Source organism: Pleurodeles waltl, chromosome 4_2, assembly GCF_031143425.1.
Source record: "Pleurodeles waltl isolate 20211129_DDA chromosome 4_2, aPleWal1.hap1.20221129, whole genome shotgun sequence".
In the NCBI taxonomy this organism is placed as follows: domain Eukaryota; kingdom Metazoa; phylum Chordata; class Amphibia; order Caudata; family Salamandridae; genus Pleurodeles; species Pleurodeles waltl.
Window position 1 is genome coordinate 315,005,731 of NC_090443.1, and position 18,467 is coordinate 315,024,197.

Genomic DNA, 18,467 nt, shown 5'->3' on the forward strand with positions numbered 1-18,467 from the left:
CTGACCTCACCTCACCTCACTGCTCTTAATCTCCGACTGAACGTCAGTCAGTAACTTGGATGGAGAAGGCCTCTTCTTGTTCGGGTTCCTCCTGTGCGTGCTCCTCCCCAAAGATGTCTGTGGTGTGTTTTGGGAATTTCTGCTCCATCGCCAACCTACAAGCTCTTCGTTCTTGGGGTCGTCTTAGATCTGAATGCCCTACAGGCGTCGCAAGTAGCTTCCTGATGATCTGGGGAGAGGCACTGATTACACATCTGATGATGGTCGGTGTTGGGGAACTTGGAACGGCACCAAGGACAAAAATTAACCGGTGTCCGTTCCATTAGCTCAACATTCTTTTTTTTGTGCCAAGCGGTGGAAGTCCTGAGCAATGGGCGAGGCCGCATTATGGTGGTCTGTCAAAAAAACTGACCTGACAGTTGGAAAAATCGAACACAATCGAACAAAGGAGAGGATGCCCATGCGCACCGAGGAGTCACTCTATCCCGTGATTTGTAAATGCTTCTCCAAATAAAAATAACTTTTAACACTCCGAGCCCAACACTAAATGGCAGGAGTATGCAGAGCATCTGTATCTACAGCCACACATGCCATCACACACATGATTCTCTTGCCCATGAGTACCTCTGTTCATTAGTGGCTTGAGGAGTTCTGGTAAACTGTGAAATAGTCATCATAAACATCACATATTGACTTCTTCCATTCATAGGAGCCAGTGAGGGAAAATGAACTGGTTAGCGTTGTGTAGAATTTAGTAACTAGCGCCAAGTGGCCAACGATGGCAGGCATGCACTTAAAACATATTAACATTACACAGCCCAAATGAAACAAAGGAAAAGGTCAGCAGTAGATAGATTTGCCATTCAGCCCTGAGCAAGAGTGATAGGAAATTGTGCGCTCTGGGTAACTTTTGACTTAGCATCAGCTGCATCTCTGTCTAGGTCAGACATGACAAGTGTCCTAACATCTACACTACTTTATGAGAGAAATTAAAGTATGCAAAGTTGAAAAAATAAATCTCAACAGGTGGTCAGCGCCAAGCAAGGAAGTGAGACAAATGTCTCTATGCACCCGCAAGGCACCCAAAAAGCAGCATCCTTACTTGTCTGGCAGCGAAGGTTTGGGGGTTGAGCCCAGAGCCGATTGCGCCCAAGCCGACGGAGGGCAGTGTGGAGCCGGAAGGGGAGTGCTTGTAACTTGGGGAGGGGGAGAAGGGAGAGCAGGCCACCTCATCCCCAAGGCACCCGTCTTGATTGGAGAAAGGCAGAGTCAGCTGGAGAGGGAGGCAGTTGAGCAGGTGTTGGTTAGACAAGCAACAGCGCCCAAGAGGAGAGACAGGAAAGGGTGGGAGAGACGGAAGAATGGAGGAAGAGAGGAGAGAAAAAGGCCAGTGTGAGTAGTATTCCAAGTGCAGCATTATCAAAACTCCAGCCTGAAAAGTACAGTGCAGGTCTTCAAACCAGTTGGCCACATATGAGGTGGGGTTAGGAAGAACTATTGACCAGCATTCTACACACCATTCATGCTTCTGAGGAGGACAAGAGAAGTAAGAGGGTCCTGCTATTTGTCCCACAAGTAGTGCAAGAATGCCAGGTCTCCAGTGCCCAGAACACTCATCTAATGTAATCCAGACTACTTTTTCTGAATGTTTATGTGATGGGGCCCAATCTACAACAACATACATGGTGAGCAGGGCCTTATCGGTAGAAAAGGGAAAGACAACAGGCAGCCAGTGGTTGGGCAGAACAGTTGGCAGACATCCAAGAACCAGGCAAGGGTGGAAGAACAAGAAAAGGAGTATTGATGGAAGGATCTATGCAGCAATATAAAGAGGTAGACATCTGTGTCAGCACCATGATCCTCTTCAGGGTGAATGCGTGCTTTACAAATACATAAGCTTTTAAACGACTCACCTTCTCATAATAAGGCCCACTGTCATTGACTCCCAAATCTTTGGAATTAGGAGGACGGAAGCCAGAGCGATCCTTCCTTAAATTGTCGTTATAATCCCCAAGACTCAGACCCCGCTTGTCTGCGTCAAACTTCTTATCAGCAAGGCCACCTGCAAGGTAAGTAGATAGGGAGTCAGGCATTAAGGGTATTGTCAGGGGTGAGGATACAGGGCTGTATTAGACTTGGAGCTTTCTGCCCGGCCAACGTTAATACCAATACAGAAGCAAAAATGTCTCTCAATCATTGTCGCCAATAAAAATGAAAACAATGCTGCACAATGAGACCATCTCTTCTTCAAGTGGGATACTTGGCATGCACAGAGCAGACTCATCTACAGTCCTGAACGATGGGATGTGACAATTAACTCCATATCTACAAGTAAGTTTGTTGTTCGTCATGAATTAATAAATAATCACTAAAACACATTTCTTCAATTACATGCAGGATCCTGAAACAATATAAAACAAGCATTTGTAATGCAATAGGTCTCACATTTGCTTGAGATAGAGCTATTGGCATTGTAAATTCATAACTGGACTTTTCTTGCCATATAAATTGGCCAACCCTACTTCATGATTTCGTTATTTTGTGCCAAATAATTCCAGTGACCCTGCATATAACTAAAGCACTTCCATTTGACTTCTTCCTCCATCTGCAGCAAAAAAATGAAAATGTTGTCATTTAGCATCCTAATTTAAATCTGCCATGCTAATTTCAATAGAATACCACTTTCACCACCCACCATCAGTTGCTGGCTGGCTAACACAATTCTCCCAAAAAAAGACAAGTCAACCACAGAGGAGAAATAAACTAGAAGGGTCAACCCAAGCATATCAAGAGTTTTCAAACAGTCAGTGTAATAGGGATGTTAAGTTGGCCCGAATCAAGGTCATAATTGTAATAAAGAGAGATCATTAAAACCTACAATTACCATATAAACTTCTATCAGAAATAAACTTTTGCATTAGGCGGTTATGTTCACAACAGCCCCCAGAGGACACCATAAAAAAATATATTTTGTAAGAAATATGGTCATGTCACCATACTGTTAGTCCCTAGAGCAGTGGTTCCCAACCTGTGGTCTGGGGACCCCTGGGGATCCGCAAAGCCTCCTCCTGGGTCCACGGCTTCTTAAAAAGAAAATAAGTTACTTACCTGTAACTGCAGTTATCCAGTATTGGTATCTTTCATAAATTTACATGCTTGAATCATCCTCATCGTCGAAGTGGGAGTCCCACGGTACATGAAAAGCAATAAGCACCAAAAATGTTTTCATAGGTTATAATGGTAACCCAAATGACTCCTATAGCCTATCTCCGTCCTTTTGTGAAAAGGACCCAAACCTGGCTGCTGGCCAATCAGGCACCAGCTACCTCTAGAATACTCTCCAGAGAGGCTCTTTTCCTCAGATTTGCTACCGCACGTTGTGTGAAGGGACTCTCCCTGAGCTCTGCTCAGTTTTCTACTTCTTCAGAAGATTTTCTCTCAGAAAATCTCAAAAACATGTCAGATTCGTCTAGAAAAGTATTTCCCACCCTTGTAAGACCTGTGGCAAGAAAAGGCTGCATGTGGATGATCCACACAAAAACTGCCTGTATCCAGAACACCAGACTGCAAGATATGCCACACTTTCTCTGCAAAAACCCTCAGGGACCGTGAGGGTAGATTTTTAACATGGCTACAGGCAAAATCCTGTACTTCAGGTGAGGAGAGTGAGTCAGAAAGGCCACATAAAAGGTCCAGATCTGAGGACCTGGGTCAGGCTGAAAGTGTCAAAAAATGCATCATAAAGAAGGTGCAAAAGGCGTACAGGGCTCAATTTAATCTGAGCCATCCTCTCCTCAACGAAAGAAGAAGTCATCACACCGTTCTCCTTCATCTGAGCCTTCTACCTCTAGAAAGGTGTCTATCAAGTCGACGACGACACCACCGTCAACGACAGTGACAACGGTTTTCACATCTACCGTCTCCACCACCTCGTCGACGAGGCCGTAGTCGACTACAACTACGTCAACGTCCGTAGTAAAGGCTCCTATTCCTTCCATTAAGCCACCGTCGACGAAGGCTTCAGAAAAGATTTAGTCGCTCAACATAACATTGACGCCATCGTCGACGAGAACATAGTCGTTGACGACAGCGTCTATGATAACCCCGTAAACTGCAACACCGTCAACGAAAGCTCCGTCAGCTACATCACCGTCGACAAGGCTGCTGTCAACAAGACCGACCACACCACCGTCGACGAGACTGTCATTGATAGAAAAACCGTCCACGATATAAGTGCTGTCGACAGGACCATCGTCGTCTACACCACTGACTATGCCAATGGTAACTGAGTCAAATGGATGTTATTCCTATTTCTTCTGGGTCTCCTGATCTTCGCGCCACAGTTAAAATCACAGCAGTGTCCAGGTCTGCAATATATCTTCAGGATACTTCACTGAGTAAGGTGACAACTTTGCTGCTTAGTCATCTGCTGGAATAGGAAGAGTCAGATGAGGGTCCGTTTGGGGATGCACACAGCCCATCCCAGTTGCACGTCAAATATCAAGAGGAGGATGATGATAATAAGTATGATCAATATCAGCCTTGTTACTCCCCATCAGGGACCCTATTATGAACCTCCACCTCAACTACGACACTGTCCAGATGCCTGCCTCCTTGATTCAGGACTTGCTCAATGTTGCAGGATTATAGGAGGAGGTTCCCAGCTGCAGCGGGGGAGCAACCGCCGCTTCCAACTTCTCCTGTTACACCAAGGAGTGTATTTCCACCTCCAGCTACTCCCAGGATGATTCCACAATCTGTGTTAGCCACTCCCCCTAGAGATGAGGTTTTGAGGTCTGGGGAGGAAGAAGGTGAAATTTCAACACCACAGCATCCTAGTGAGGAATGGGACGACTATCTAGCCCCTACTCCTGCTCCACCACCTCCTTGTCCTTCAGATTCCCCACCGGAGGGTATAGGTGGTTTTCACAATTTGATGGTTGGGGCGGCCCCGCGTTTCCACTTGCCAACATCGGTCTTGCAGTCTAAATGCTTCCTCCATGACTTTAAGGAACAAGCAAGGAAGTCTGTGAGGGCCATCCCTATCATTGACTTCATTTGGATTGAGGGGATCAAGATCACGCAGAACCCGGCAACAGTTCCACCAGTGCCACAGAAGCTCGACAAGAAATATAAGGCAACTCAGGACTCTCCGGCATGTTTGACTGGCCATCCAAAGCCAGACATATCTCTCAAGCTGCTCAAAGGCGTTCTAAGAACCCGTCAGCACCTATATCTACTCCTCCAGATATAGAAGGAAGGAGACTGGATAATGTGGGCAAGAGGTTCTCGTCCATGTTGGCCATAACTGATCGGGCAGCAAATTCCATGGCGATTTTGGGCCGATACGATCGCCAAATGTGGTCGGATATGCATGCTTTCATGAACCTCATTCTGGTGAGCAAACAAGCAGAGCCACGAAAGATCCTTCAAGGAGAGCGTACGTCTGACAAAATAATTGACTGCACACAGGATATAGCCTCCTTCGGCTTTCGCCAATTGGCTGGAGCTGCGGTATTATGCCGCCAGGGTTTGCTGAAATCCACCTCTTTCAGACCAGAGGTACATTCCAGAATTCTTGACATGCCGTATGACGGAGAATCTCTCTTCGGCAAACACGTAGACAACGCATTGCAGGCCATCAAGGCTGACAGACAGTGCTCGGTCCCTGGGTACTTTGTAGTACCGGAAGCAGCCCTTCCGGGGTGCAGGAGGAAGGGGTTTTACAACATTTTGAGGTTCCTACTACAGGCAGTATCAACAGACTCAGTGTAGATTATCCTATCAGCAACAATATAGACAACCATCCATCGCCTCATACACCAGACAGGGAGGAAGGAGATAGAAGAATTCCCAAACCCGGGATGAACCTCAAACAATGATGCACATCAGGCACCAGCACCGGCTACGCTTCCCCCAATATTCACAGAACCATCAAGTGGGAGCGAACATCTCCAATTACCTCCAGAATTGGAAAAGCATAACATCGGACAAATGGGTGCTGGATATAGTGGCTTGAGGTCATACGTTGGAATTTATACAAAAACCACCACACCATCCGCCAAGAAAATCCAAACTGCTCCATCTTCGCCTGCTTCACCAGGAGGTGTTCCTGATGCTCGCCAAGGGAGCGATAGAGGAAGTTCCGGTTCAGCACAGAGGACTCAGGTTCTATTCCTGGTTCTTTCTAATAAGGAAGAGGTCAGGGGAATGGAGGCCGATCCTGGTTCTCAGGAAGCTGAACAAGTTTCTATGGAAGCAATCCTTTCGTACGATCACGCTGTCAGATATCCTGTACGTTTTGAACCACTTTACTGTGGCCGGTGCCCATTATCAATTCAAAGTCCTCCCATTCGGCTTGAAGTCAGCGCCACGAATTTTCAAAAAATGTCTTGCCCCAGTAGCAGGCTTTCTCCCCAACAGGGGTTTTCAGGTGTTCCCATACCTGGACGAGTGGCTGATAAAAGCCCCTTCATCACAGATAGCGTCCAAGGCTACAAACGTCTACCTAGAACTATTTCACAGTTTGGGACTAACAGTGAATTTCCAGAAGTCAGTCACTCTTCCTACAAGCAGGTTAGTCTTTTTGGGTGCAGGACTCGACACCATCGAAAACAAGCCGTATCTCACTCAGGCATGACAGTAGAAACTAGCCAACTTGGCTGTCAGCATATCAAGAAGAAGGTCAATATCAGCATGACTGTTCAAGTCGCTCCTAGATAGGATTTCCTCATCCATCGTCCTGGTTCATCTAGCAAGGTTGAGAATGAGACCTTTGCAGGAGGAGTTACAGCTCCAATGGACCTAATCACAAGGATCCTTTGACAATTTGATAAGTGTTACACCAAAGATAGTGGGGGCATTGCGATGATGGTCTCAAGTCAACCATCTCTCTCCAGGGCTAACCTTTCTCATGCCAATGACAGACTTCATCATCACAACAGACGCTTCACTGGAAGGTTGGGGAGGTCATTTACAGTGCATGCGCATTCAGGGAAGATGGTCAGATGCGCAGAGAGGAATTCACATAAATCTGTTGGAATTAAAAGCAATTTTCCTCACGCTCCAAGCGTTCCTTCCACGGATTGCAGGGTCATCTGTGATGGTCCGTACGGACAACACAACAGGCATGTTCTATATCAACAAACAGGGAGAAACAATAACTCTATCCCTCTCAAGGGAAGCCCAATCTCTTTCGGACTGGCTCACGCTGCACAACATTTGCCTCAGGGTGGAGCACCTGCCAGGTGTCAACGTCCTGACGGACTCTCTCAGCAGGACGGACGACAACTGCCACAAATGGGAACTCGACCAGAGGGTACTGGACAGCGTCTTCCAATGCTGGGGACGACCGACCCTGGATTTGTTTGCCATCAATCAGAACGGCAAATGCCAATTCTATGCCAGTCGATACCTACTCCCGGGGTTGTGGGCAAATGCTCTTTTGATGAGATGGTCCGGGATCTTTGCATACGCTTTTCCCCCATCTCATTGATTCCCAGACTCTTGAGGAAGATGAAGTCGGAGGGCTGCAAGATCATACTCATAGCGCAGGAAAGTATTGGTACGCAGAGCTTGTACTCCTGTCTGTAACCAATCCCATGCGCCTCCCCTGCAACCACAACCTTCTCACGAAGACTCAAGGTCAAATTCTTCATCAGGATCCAGAATCTCTGCAATTGCGCGCTTGGCTCCTGAGTTCTGGGAGTTCCAGGGTATGAACATAGAGGAAGAATGCAGACTGATATCATCTAGAGCACGAGCGGACAGTACAAATAAGACGTACAAATTCAAATGGAAGAGATTTTGTGTTTGTTGTTTGCAGTTCCATCCGTTAAAGATTAATCCAGAGCAAATTCTCTCATATCTTCTCACCCTGTCAAAGGCTGGGCTATGTCACGCATCCGTTAAGATCCATTTGGCAGCTACAGCTCCCTATAGATGCTCAGCAGATATGCCCTCACTTGGCTCATCCAGACTTATTAAATCGTTCATGAAAGGCCTCTTTCGTACTTTTCCCCCGGTGCGTCCACATCTGCCAGAGTGGCATCTGTATGTAGTCCTGTCCCAGCTAATGAAAGCTCTGTTTGAACCCATTCACAGAGCGGAGCTTAAATACATCACATGGAAGGTGGCACCTCTGCTTGCTCTTACTTCCACCAGAAGAGTCAACGATATACAGGCCTTTACTATTAAGGAACCTTTTCTGTTTTTTTCAGGTGACTTTGTCCTTCTTAGGACTAACAGAGGTACATTCCAAAAGTGCCCTCATCATTTCACCTGAATGAGCCGGTAATATTAAGAACTTTTTTCCCCGAATCCGTCGACAATCGCAGAAGAGACTCTGCATTCGTTGGACATCAAGAGATGCCTGAAATTGTACCTTCAAAGTAACAAGGAGCTTAGGAAGACAGATCAGCTGTTGGTATCTTATGCTCATGGACGGCAAGGGGCAGGGGTCACTAAGGCCACCATAGCCCCGTGGATTGCATCGACAAATCAGTTTTGCCACACAAAAGCAGGAAAACCGTTGACTAAGCGCCCGAGAGCGCACTCCACAAGAGCAGTCTCCACATCGGCTGCTTAGTTCCAGGGTATTACTCTGGATAAAATGTCAGGCTGCGATTTGGAAGACTACACACTCCTTTACGCAGCACTGCTGTTTGGAATCGTCACAAAGAACTGATTCTCTGGGACAGGCGGTCTTACGTCATCTTTTTCGCTAAGGTGAGATCTTTCCTTTAATGTGTAGACATAATTCTATATGCAATAGTCTATAGTTGCTTAGCATTTTGGTTTGATATATATATATATATATATATATATATATATATGGAAAATGTCACTTACCCAGTGTACATCTGTTGGTGGCATGTTCCGCTGCAGATTCACATGCTGTGCACTGTTCCTGCCATCTACTGTTGGGCTCGGAGTGTTACAAGTTGTTTTTCTTCGAATAAATCTTTTTGAGTCACAGGACCGAGTGACTCCTTCCTTTCTGCTCCATTGCGCATGGGCATCGACTCCATCTTAGATTGTTTTCCCGCATAGGGTGAGGTAGGAGTGGTAGAATGAGAATACTAAAGATGTCCATGCAATAGAATAGATATTTATGTACATAGTTTGTGCTAAAAGAATGTTTAATTACATATATACAATTTTAATTGCAACTTAAACAGCTACAGGCTCCCAGGGAGGTGGGAGGGCGCATGTGAATCTGCATCGGAACATGCCACGAACAGATGTGCACTGGGTAAGTGAAATTTTCTGTTCGATGGCATGTGTAGCTACAGATACACATGCGCCCTCCCACCTCCCTGGGAGCCTGTAGCTGTTTAAAGCAATAATCCTCCCCAAAGCGGCGGTCAGCCTGTAGGAGTTGAAGTCGTTTGAAATAATGTTCTTAGTACAGCCTGTCCTACTGTGGCTTGTTGTGTTGCTAGCACATCTACACAGTAGTGTTTGGTAAACGTATGAGTTGTAGACCAAGTGGCTGCCTTACAAATCTCTATCATTGGTATGTGTAAGGAAATGCCTCCTTGGCATGGTTACCCCCTGACTTTTTGCCTTTGCTGATTCCAAGTTATGATTTGAAAGTGTGCTGGGACCCTGCTAACCAGGCCCCAGCACCAATGTTCTTTCCCTAAACTGTACCTTTGTCCCCACAATTGGCACAACCCTGGCACCCAGGTAAGTCCCTTGCAACTGGTACCCCTGGTACCAAGGGCCCTGATGCCAGGGAAGGTCTCTAAGGGCTGCAGCATGTCTTATGCCACCCTGGGGACCCCTCACTCAGCACATACACACTGCTTGCCAGCTTGTGTGTGCTGGTGGGGAGAAAATAACTAAGTCGACATGGCACTCCCCTCAGGGTGCCATGCCAACCTCACACTGCCTGTGGCATAGGTAAGTCACCCCTCTAGCAGGCTTTACAGCCCTAAGGCAGGGTGCACTATACCACAGGTGAGGGCATAGGTGCATGAGCACTATGCCCCTACAGTGTCTAAGCAAAACCTTAGACATTTTAAGTGCAGGGTAGCCATAAGAGTATATGGTCTGGGAGTCTGTCAAACACGAACTCCACAGCACCATAATGGCTACACTGAAAACTGGGAAGTTTGGTATCAAACTTATCAGCACAATAAATGCACACTGATGCCAATGTGCACTTTATTGTAAAAATACACCCAGAGGGCATCATAGAGATGCCCCCTGAAAACATACACGACTTCCAGAGTGGGCTGACTAGTTTTTGCCAGCCAGCCACACACCAGACATGTTGCTGGCCACATGGGGAGAGTGCCTTTGTCACTGTGTCCAGGAACAAAGCCTGTACTGCGTGGAGGTGCTTCTCACCTCCCCCTGCAGGAACTGTAACACCTGGCGGTGAGCCTCAAAGGCTCACCCCCTTTGTTACAGCGCCACAGGGCATCCCAGCTAGTGGAGATGCCCGCCCCTCCGGCCACTGCCCCCACTTTTGGCGGCAAGGCTGGAGGAGATAATGAGAAAAACAAGGAGGAGTCACCCACCAGTCAGGACAGTCCCTAATATGTCCTTAGCTGAGGTGACTCATACTTTTAGAAATCCTTTATCTTGTAGAAGGAGGATACCCCCAATAGGTTTAGGGATGTGCCCCCCTCCCCACAGGGAGGAGGCACAAAGAGGGTGTAGCCACCCTCAAGGACAGTAGCCACTGGCTACTGCCCACCCAGACCTAAACACACCCCTAAATTGAGTATTTAGGGGCTCCCAGAACCGAGAATGAAAATGTCACTTACCCAGTGTACATCTGTTCGTGGCATCAGTCGCAGTAGATTCGCATGTTCTGCAATAGCTCGCGTGACTCCTCCTTTTGTCTCCATTGCGCATGGGCGTCGACTCCATCTTCGATTGTTTTTCCCCGCAGAGGGTGAGGTAGGAGTTGAATTGTAGTAATAGTGCCCATGCAATGGAGTGACTAAGTATGCACCTATTTAAGGTTGAGATGATACATATATAAATAATTGAAGGTAACTTCCAAACTGCTACAGGCTCCCGGGGAGGCGGGTGGGCACATGCGAATCTACTGCGACCGATGCCACGAACAGATGTACACTGGGTAAGTGACATTTTCAGTTCGATGGCATCTGTCGCTGTAGATACGCATGTTCTGCATAGACTAGTAAGCAGTTATTTCCCCAAAAGCGGTGGATCAGCCTGTAGGAGTGGAAGTAGTCTGAAATAATGTTCTTAAAACGGCTTGACCTACTGTGGCTTGTTGTGCGGATAACACGTCTACACAGTAGTGCTTGGTGAATGTGTGAGGCGTAGACCATGTGGCTGCCTTACATATTTCTTGCATTGGGATGTTTCCTAGAAAGGCCATGGTAGCACCTTTTTTTCTGGTTGAGTGTGCCCTTGGTGTAATGGGCAGCTGTCTTTTAGCTTTAAGGTAGCAGATTTGGATGCATTTAACTATCCATCTGGCTATACCTTGTTTTGAAATTGGGTTTCCTGCATGAGGTTTTTGAAATGCAATAAAGAGTTGTTTAGTCTTTCTGATGTTTTTTGTTCTGTCAATGTAATACATCAATGCTCTTTTGACATCTAATGTATGTAGTGCCCTTTCAGCTACGGTATCTGGCTGTGGAAAGAACACTGGAAGTTCCACTGTTTGATTTAGATGGAACGGTGAAATAACCTTTGGCAAAAATTTAGGATTGGTCCTTAGGACGACTTTATTTTTGTGTAGTTGTATAAAAGGTTCCTGTATTGTAAACGCCTGAATCTCGCTTACTCTTCTTAGGGAAGTAATGGCGATGAGAAATGCCACCTTCCAGGTTAGGAACTGTATGTCGCAGGAGTGCATGGGTTCAAAAGGTGGACCCATAAGTCTAGTTAGGACAACATTTAGGTTCCATGAAGGAACAGGTAGTGTTCTTGGTGGTATAATTCTCCTAAGGCCCTCCATGAATGCTTTAATGACTGGTATCTTATATAAGGAAGTTGAATAGGTAGTCTGCAGGTATGCAGATATTGCTGCAAGGTGTATTTTAATGGAAGAGAAAGCTAGGTTAGATTTTTGTAAGTGAAGCAAGTAACCCACTACATGTTCTGGAGTTGTGTGTAATGGTTGTATTTGATTAAAATGGCAGTAGCAAACAAACCTCTTCCATTTACTTGCATAGCAGTGCCTGGTGGATGGCCTTCTGGCTTGTTTTATGACTTCCATACATTCTTGGGTAAGTTGTAAGTGCCCGAATTCTAGGATTTCAGGAGCCAGATTGCTAGATTCAGCGATGCTGGATCTGGGTGTCTGATCTTTTGGTTGTGCTGTGTCAACAGATCTGGCCTGTTGGGCAATTTGATGCAGGGTACCACTGATAGGTCTAGCAGCGTTGTGTACCAGGGTTGCCTTGCCCAAGTTGGTGCTATTAATATGAGTTTGAGTTTGCTTTGACTGAGTTTGTTTACCAGGTAAGGAAGGAGAGGGAGAGGAGGAAAAGCGTAAGCAAATATCCCTGACCAGTTCATCCATAGGGCATTGCCTTGGGATTGTTTGTGTGGGTATCTGGATGCGTATTTTTGGCATTTTGCGTTCTCCCTTGTCGCAAACAAGTCTATTTGAGGTGTTCCCCAGAGTTTGAAATAAGTGTTCAGAATTTGGGGGTGAATTTCCCATTCGTGGACCTGTTGGTGATCCCGAGAGAGATTGTCTGCGAGTTGATTTTGGATCCCTGGTATAAACTGTGCTATTAGGCGAATTTGGTTGTGAATTGCCCAATGCCAAATCTTTTGTGCTAGCAGGCTTAACTGCGTGGAGTGCGTCCCCCCCTGCTTGTTTAGATAATACATTGTTGTCATGTTGTCTGTTTTGACGAGAATGTATTTGTGAACTATTATTGGTTGGAAAGCTTTTAGTGCTTGAAAAACTGCTAGAAGTTCTAGGTGATTGATATGCAGTCTTGTTTGATGTACGTTCCATTGTCCTTGTATGCTGTGTTGATCGAGGTGTGCTCCCCACCCTGTCATGGAAGCATCTGTTGTTATTACGTATTGTGGCACTGGGTCTTGGAAAGGCCGCCCCTTGTTTAAATTTATGTTGTTCCACCACAGAAGCGAGAGGTAAGTTTGGCGGTCTATTAACACCAGATCTAGAAGGTGACCCTGTGCTTGAGACCACTGTGATGCTAGGCATTGTTGTAAGGGCCTCGTGTGCAGTCTTGCGTTTGGGACAATGGCTATGCATGAAGACATCATGCCTAGGAGTTGTAATACCATCTTTGCTTGTATCTTTTGTGTTGGATACATGCGTTGTATGATGGTGTTGAAATTTAGAATTCTTTGTGGACTTGGAGTGGCCACTCCTTTTGATGTGTCTATTATGGCTCCTAGGTATTGTTGTACCTTGCGCGGCAGAATGTTGGATTTTGTAAAGTTGACGGTGAACCCGAGTTTGAAGAGGGTTTGTATGATCTGATTTGTGTGATTTGAGCACTGTATGAACGAATGGGCCTTGATTAGCCAGTCGTCCAAATATGGGAACACATGTATTTGCTGCCTTCTTATGTGTGCAGCGACTACCGCTAGACATTTGGTAAAGACTCTTGGTGCGGTTGTTAATCCGAAAGGCAGTACCTTGAATTGGTAATGTATTCCTTTGAATACAAACCTTAGGTATTTCCTGTGCGATGGGTGTATTGGTATATGGAAATAAGCATCCTTGAGGTCTAAAGTTGCCATGTAGTCGTGTAGTTTTAGCAATGGCAATACTTCTTGTAGTGTGACCATGTGGAAGTGGTCTGATTTGATGAAAGTGTTCACTACTCTGAGGTCTAGGATTGGTCTCAGTGTTTTTTCCTTCTTTGGTATCAGAAAGTACAGTGAGTAAACTCCTGTGTTTATTTGTGTGTTTGGCACTAATTCGATTGCATTCTTTTGCAATAGTGCCTGCACTTCTATCTCCAGGAGATTGGAATGGTGTGTTGTTAAATTTTGTGCTCTTGGTGGTATGTTTGGAGGGAATTGTAGAAATTCTATGCAATAACCATGTTGGATAATTGCTAGAACCCAAGTGTCTGTAGTGATTTCCTCCCATGCTTTGTAATAATGACCTATTCTTCCTCCCACTGGTGTTGTGTGGAGGGGGTGAGTGACATGTGAGTCACTGTTTAGTAGTAGTGGTTTTGGGGCTTTGAAATCTTCCTCTATTTCTAGGGAATTGCCCTCCTCTATATTGTCCCCGAAAACCTCCTCTATACTGTCCCTGGTAACTGGACGGTGTGGCTTGTGAGGTGCTGGCTTGTGTGCTTTGACCCCGAAACCCCCCTCGAAAGGGCGTTTTACGGAATGTGCTGTAATTCCCTCTGCTCTGCGGGGAGTAGAGTGCGCCCATGGCTTTGGCAGTGTCCGTATCTTTTTTGAGTTTCTCAATCGCTGTGTCCACTTCTGGACCGAACAGTTCTTTTTCATTAAAAGGCATATTGAGAACTGCTTGTTGAATCTCTGGTTTAAATCCAGACGTTCGGAGCCATGCATGCCTTCTGATAGTTACAGATGTATTAATTGTCCGTGCAGCTGTATCTGCAGCGTCCATGGAGGAGCGTATCTGGTTGTTGGAGATGGTCTGTCCCTCCTCAACCACTTGTTTTGCCCTATTTTGTAAGTCCTTGGGCAGATGTTCAATGAGATGTTGCATCTCGTCCCAGTGGGCTCTGTCATAGCGCGCAAGTAGTGCCTGGGAGTTCGCGATGCGCCACTGGTTTGCAGCTTGTGCTGCGACTCTTTTACCAGCTGCATCGAACTTGCGGCTTTCTTTATCTGGGGGTGGTGCATCTCCAGATGTGTGAGAGTTGGCCCTTTTCCTAGCTGCTCCTACAAAGACAGAGTCTGGTGGCAGCTGTGTAGTGATGAAAGCCGGGTCTGTAGGAGGCGCCTTATACTTTTTTTCCACCCTTGGTGTGATTGCCCTACTTTTGACCGGCTCCTAAAAGATGTCTTTTGCGTGCCGGAGCATACCAGGGAGCATAGGCAGGCTTTGGTATGAGCTGTGGGTGGAGGAGAGCGTGTTGAATAAGAAATCATCCTCGACCTGTTCTGAGTGGAGGCTTACGTTGTGAAATTGTGCTGCTCTAGCCACCACTTGAGAATACGCGGTGCTGTCTTCTGGTGGGGATGGCTTTGTAGGGTATGCCTCCGGACTGTTATCTGACACTGGAGCGTCGTATAGGTCCCATGCGTCCTGATCTTGGTCACCCTGGCTCATGGTGGTGTGAGCTGGGGAGTGTGATGGAGTTTGTGCTGGTGAGACGTTAATCACGGGCGGAGGAGAGGGTGGTGGGGTAACTCTTTTCACCACTTTTGGTTGTGGTGTCTGTTCCGTCTGGAACTCCAACCTTCTCTTTCTCCTAATGGGGGGAAGGGTGCTTATTTTTCCTGTCCCCTGCTGTATGAATATACGCTTTTGCGTATGGTCCACATCAGTTGCTTGTAGCTCCTCCTCAAACCTATGCTTTTGCATTTGGGAGGTTAGCGAGTGCTCTTCTGTATAAGAGCCTGAAGCTGGGTCGCTTGCAGTTTGTTTCGGCATCGAAACCCTGTCTGCGTGTTTTTTCGGCTCCGAGGTGACTTTTTTCTTTTTCGGGGCCGAAACCTCTCGGCGTCGATCTGTTTCGGTGCCGCTGTCTCGGCGTCGAGCCGTGTCCACACCGGCATCTCGGTGTCGAGGCTTGTCTCCAGCACTTTCTCGGTCCCGAGAAGGCTGCGTGGCGGTGTCTCGACCGGAGTCGGACGATCTCGGCACTGTTTGGGCCTTTTTCGGTGCCGACGGTCGGTCACCGAATTTATGGGTCGAGCCATGGCCTGGTGGCAGTGGCGTCCCCTGGGCCTTGTAAATGTTCCTCTGAGTGGATTTCGACGTCTTACTCACGGTTTGTGTATCGTCGAATCCTTCGGAGTCTGAGTCTTGGATCGAGAAGGTACCTTCCTCTTCCTGTTCCTCGAACTCCCGTTGGGCTGTCGGTGCGGACGCCATCTGCAGTCTTCTGGCTCGACGGTCTCGGAGTGTTTTTCGGGACCGGAACGCACGACAGGCCTCGCAGGTGTCTTCGCTGTGCTCAGGTGACAGGCACAGGTTGCAGACCAAGTGTTGGTCTGTGTAGGGGTATTTATTGTGGCATTTGGGGCAGAAACGGAACGGGGTCCGTTCCATCGGCGTTCTTCAGCACGCGGTCGGGCCGACCAGGCCCCGACGGAGGATCGAAAAACTACCCCGAAGGGCACCGGAGCTCTTCGATCTTCGATGCGGTGTGGAATCTAAGTACGCCGATCCCGAACGCAACAATACCGACGAAAATCTTCCGAAATTAGCTAATCTTCCGTTCCGAAACTCGGAGCGACAGGAACACGTCCGAACCCGATGGCGGAAAAAAAACAATCGAAGATGGAGTCGACGCCCATGCGCAATGGAGACAAAAGGAGGAGTCACGCGAGCTATTGCAGAACATGCGTATCTACAGCGACAGATGCCATCGAACAGATAGATTCCTGCAACCTAAAGAAGAAGAAGGACTGCTGACCTTAAGCCCTGCAGTGAAGACGGAGACGACAACTGATTTGGCCCCAGCCCCACCGGCCTGTCTCCCTACTGTGAAGAAAACTGCAACAGCAACGCATCCAACAGGGTCCAGTAACCTCTGAAGCCTCAGAGGACTACCCTGCATCTAAAGGACCAAGAAGCTCCCGAGAACAGCGGCCCTCTTCAAGTAACTGCAACTTTTTTAAACAAAGAAGCAACTTTTAAAAACCACACGTTTCCCGCCGGAAGCGTGAGACTTTCTACTCTGCACCCGACGCCCCCGGCTCGACCTGCGGAAAACTAACACTACAGGGAGGACTCCCTGGCAACTGCGAGCCCGTGAGTAGCCAGAGTTGACCCCCCTGAACCCCCACAGCGACGCCTGCAGACGAAATCCAGAGGCTCCCCCTGACCGCGACTGCCTGCTTCCAGGAACCCGACGCCTGGAAACCACACTGCACCCGCAGCCCCCAGGACCTGGAGGAACCCGAACTCCAGTGAAGGAGCGACCCCCAGGCGACCCTCTGTCTAGCCCAGGTGGTGGCTACCCCGAGGAGCCCCCTCCCCCCCCACCCCCTGTGCCTGCCTGCATCGTTGAAGAGACGCCTATTTGCACTCTGCACCCAGCTGCCCCTGTGCAGCTGAGGGTGTACTTTCTGTGTCTGCTTGTGTGTCCCCCGGTGCCCTACAAAACACCCCTGGTCTGCCTTCCGAAGACGCGGGTACTTACCTGCTGGCAGACTGGAACCGGGGGCACCCCTATTTCCATTGAAGCCTATGTGTTTTGGGCACCACTTTGACCTCTGCACCTGACCGGCCCTGAGCTGCTGGTGTGGTAACTTTGGGGTTGCCTTGAACCCCCAACAGTGGGCTAGCTTGGACCCTACTTTGAACCCTGTAAGTGTTTTACTTACCTGTGAACTTAACATTTACTTACCTCCCCCAGGAACTGTTGATTTTTGCAGTGTCCACTTTTAAAATAGCTTATTGCCATTTTTCTCAAAACTCTACATGCTATTGTAATGATTCAAAGTTCCTAAGATACCGGAGTGAAATACCTTTCATTTAAAGTGTTGTTTGTAAATCTTGAACCTGTGGTTCCTAAATTAAACTAAGAAAATATATTTTTCTATATAAAAACCTATTGGCCTGGAATTTGTCTTTGTGTGTGTGTTCCTCATTTATTGCCTGCGTGTGTACAACAAATGCTTAACACTACCCTCTGATAAGCCTACTGCTCGACCACACTACCACAAAATAGAGCATTACAATTATCTCTTTTTGCCACTATCTTACCTCTAAGGGGAACCCTTGGACTCTGTGCACACTATTTCTTAGTTTGAAATAGTATATACAGAGCAAACTTCCTACAGAGACCGCTAGTAGTTCTAAGTGATTTATGTATAGTTGTTTTTGTTGATTGTCACATTGTCCTTGTATATTGTGATTGTTGAGGTGTGCTCCCCACCCAATCATCGAAGCATCTGTTGTGAGAATGGCGTGAGGCACGGGTCTTAAAATGGCCACCCTTTGTTTAAATTTACAGGGTTCCACCATTGAAGAGAAAAGTGTGTTTGGCGGTCTATCAACACTAAAACCTAAAGTTGATCGGGTGCCTGCGTCCATTGTTTGGATAATTGATAGAACACATGTGTCCGTGGATATGTCTGGTAAATGTTTGTGGTAAAGTGCTAATCTTCCCCCTACTGGTGATGTGTGTTGGGGAAGTGTGACATTGGAGTCAGTGTTTGTTGCTGGGGGCCTGCTTGGTAGGCTGAAACTTTCCCCTTCATCTTGGGAATTGTCCCCTGAAAGATTCGCGAAACCCCCCTCTCTGGTATTGGGACTGGTAGGTGGGTTTTGCTTGAGAAGTGGATGCCTCTGAGGGTTTCTGTCTAAAACCTCCCCTAAA

General features: G+C 47.3%; 1 protein-coding gene across 9 annotated transcripts in view; it reads right to left on the reverse strand.

Moving 5' to 3' along the window:
* Positions 1 to 18,467, reverse strand: part of TNRC6B (trinucleotide repeat containing adaptor 6B) — a 1,322,553-nt gene that overhangs the window by 496,980 nt on the left and 807,106 nt on the right. For 8 of the 9 annotated variants that reach the window (XM_069231280.1, XM_069231283.1, XM_069231279.1 and 5 more), the window contains 2 exons: positions 1,914 to 2,062; positions 1,103 to 1,273 (listed from right to left, as the gene is read on the reverse strand). In XM_069231280.1, the coding sequence (XP_069087381.1) occupies positions 1,103 to 1,273; positions 1,914 to 2,062 (320 nt within the window). The remainder of the gene's footprint in view (positions 1 to 1,102; positions 1,274 to 1,913; positions 2,063 to 18,467) is intronic. The other variant, XM_069231284.1, reaches the window with a different exon arrangement.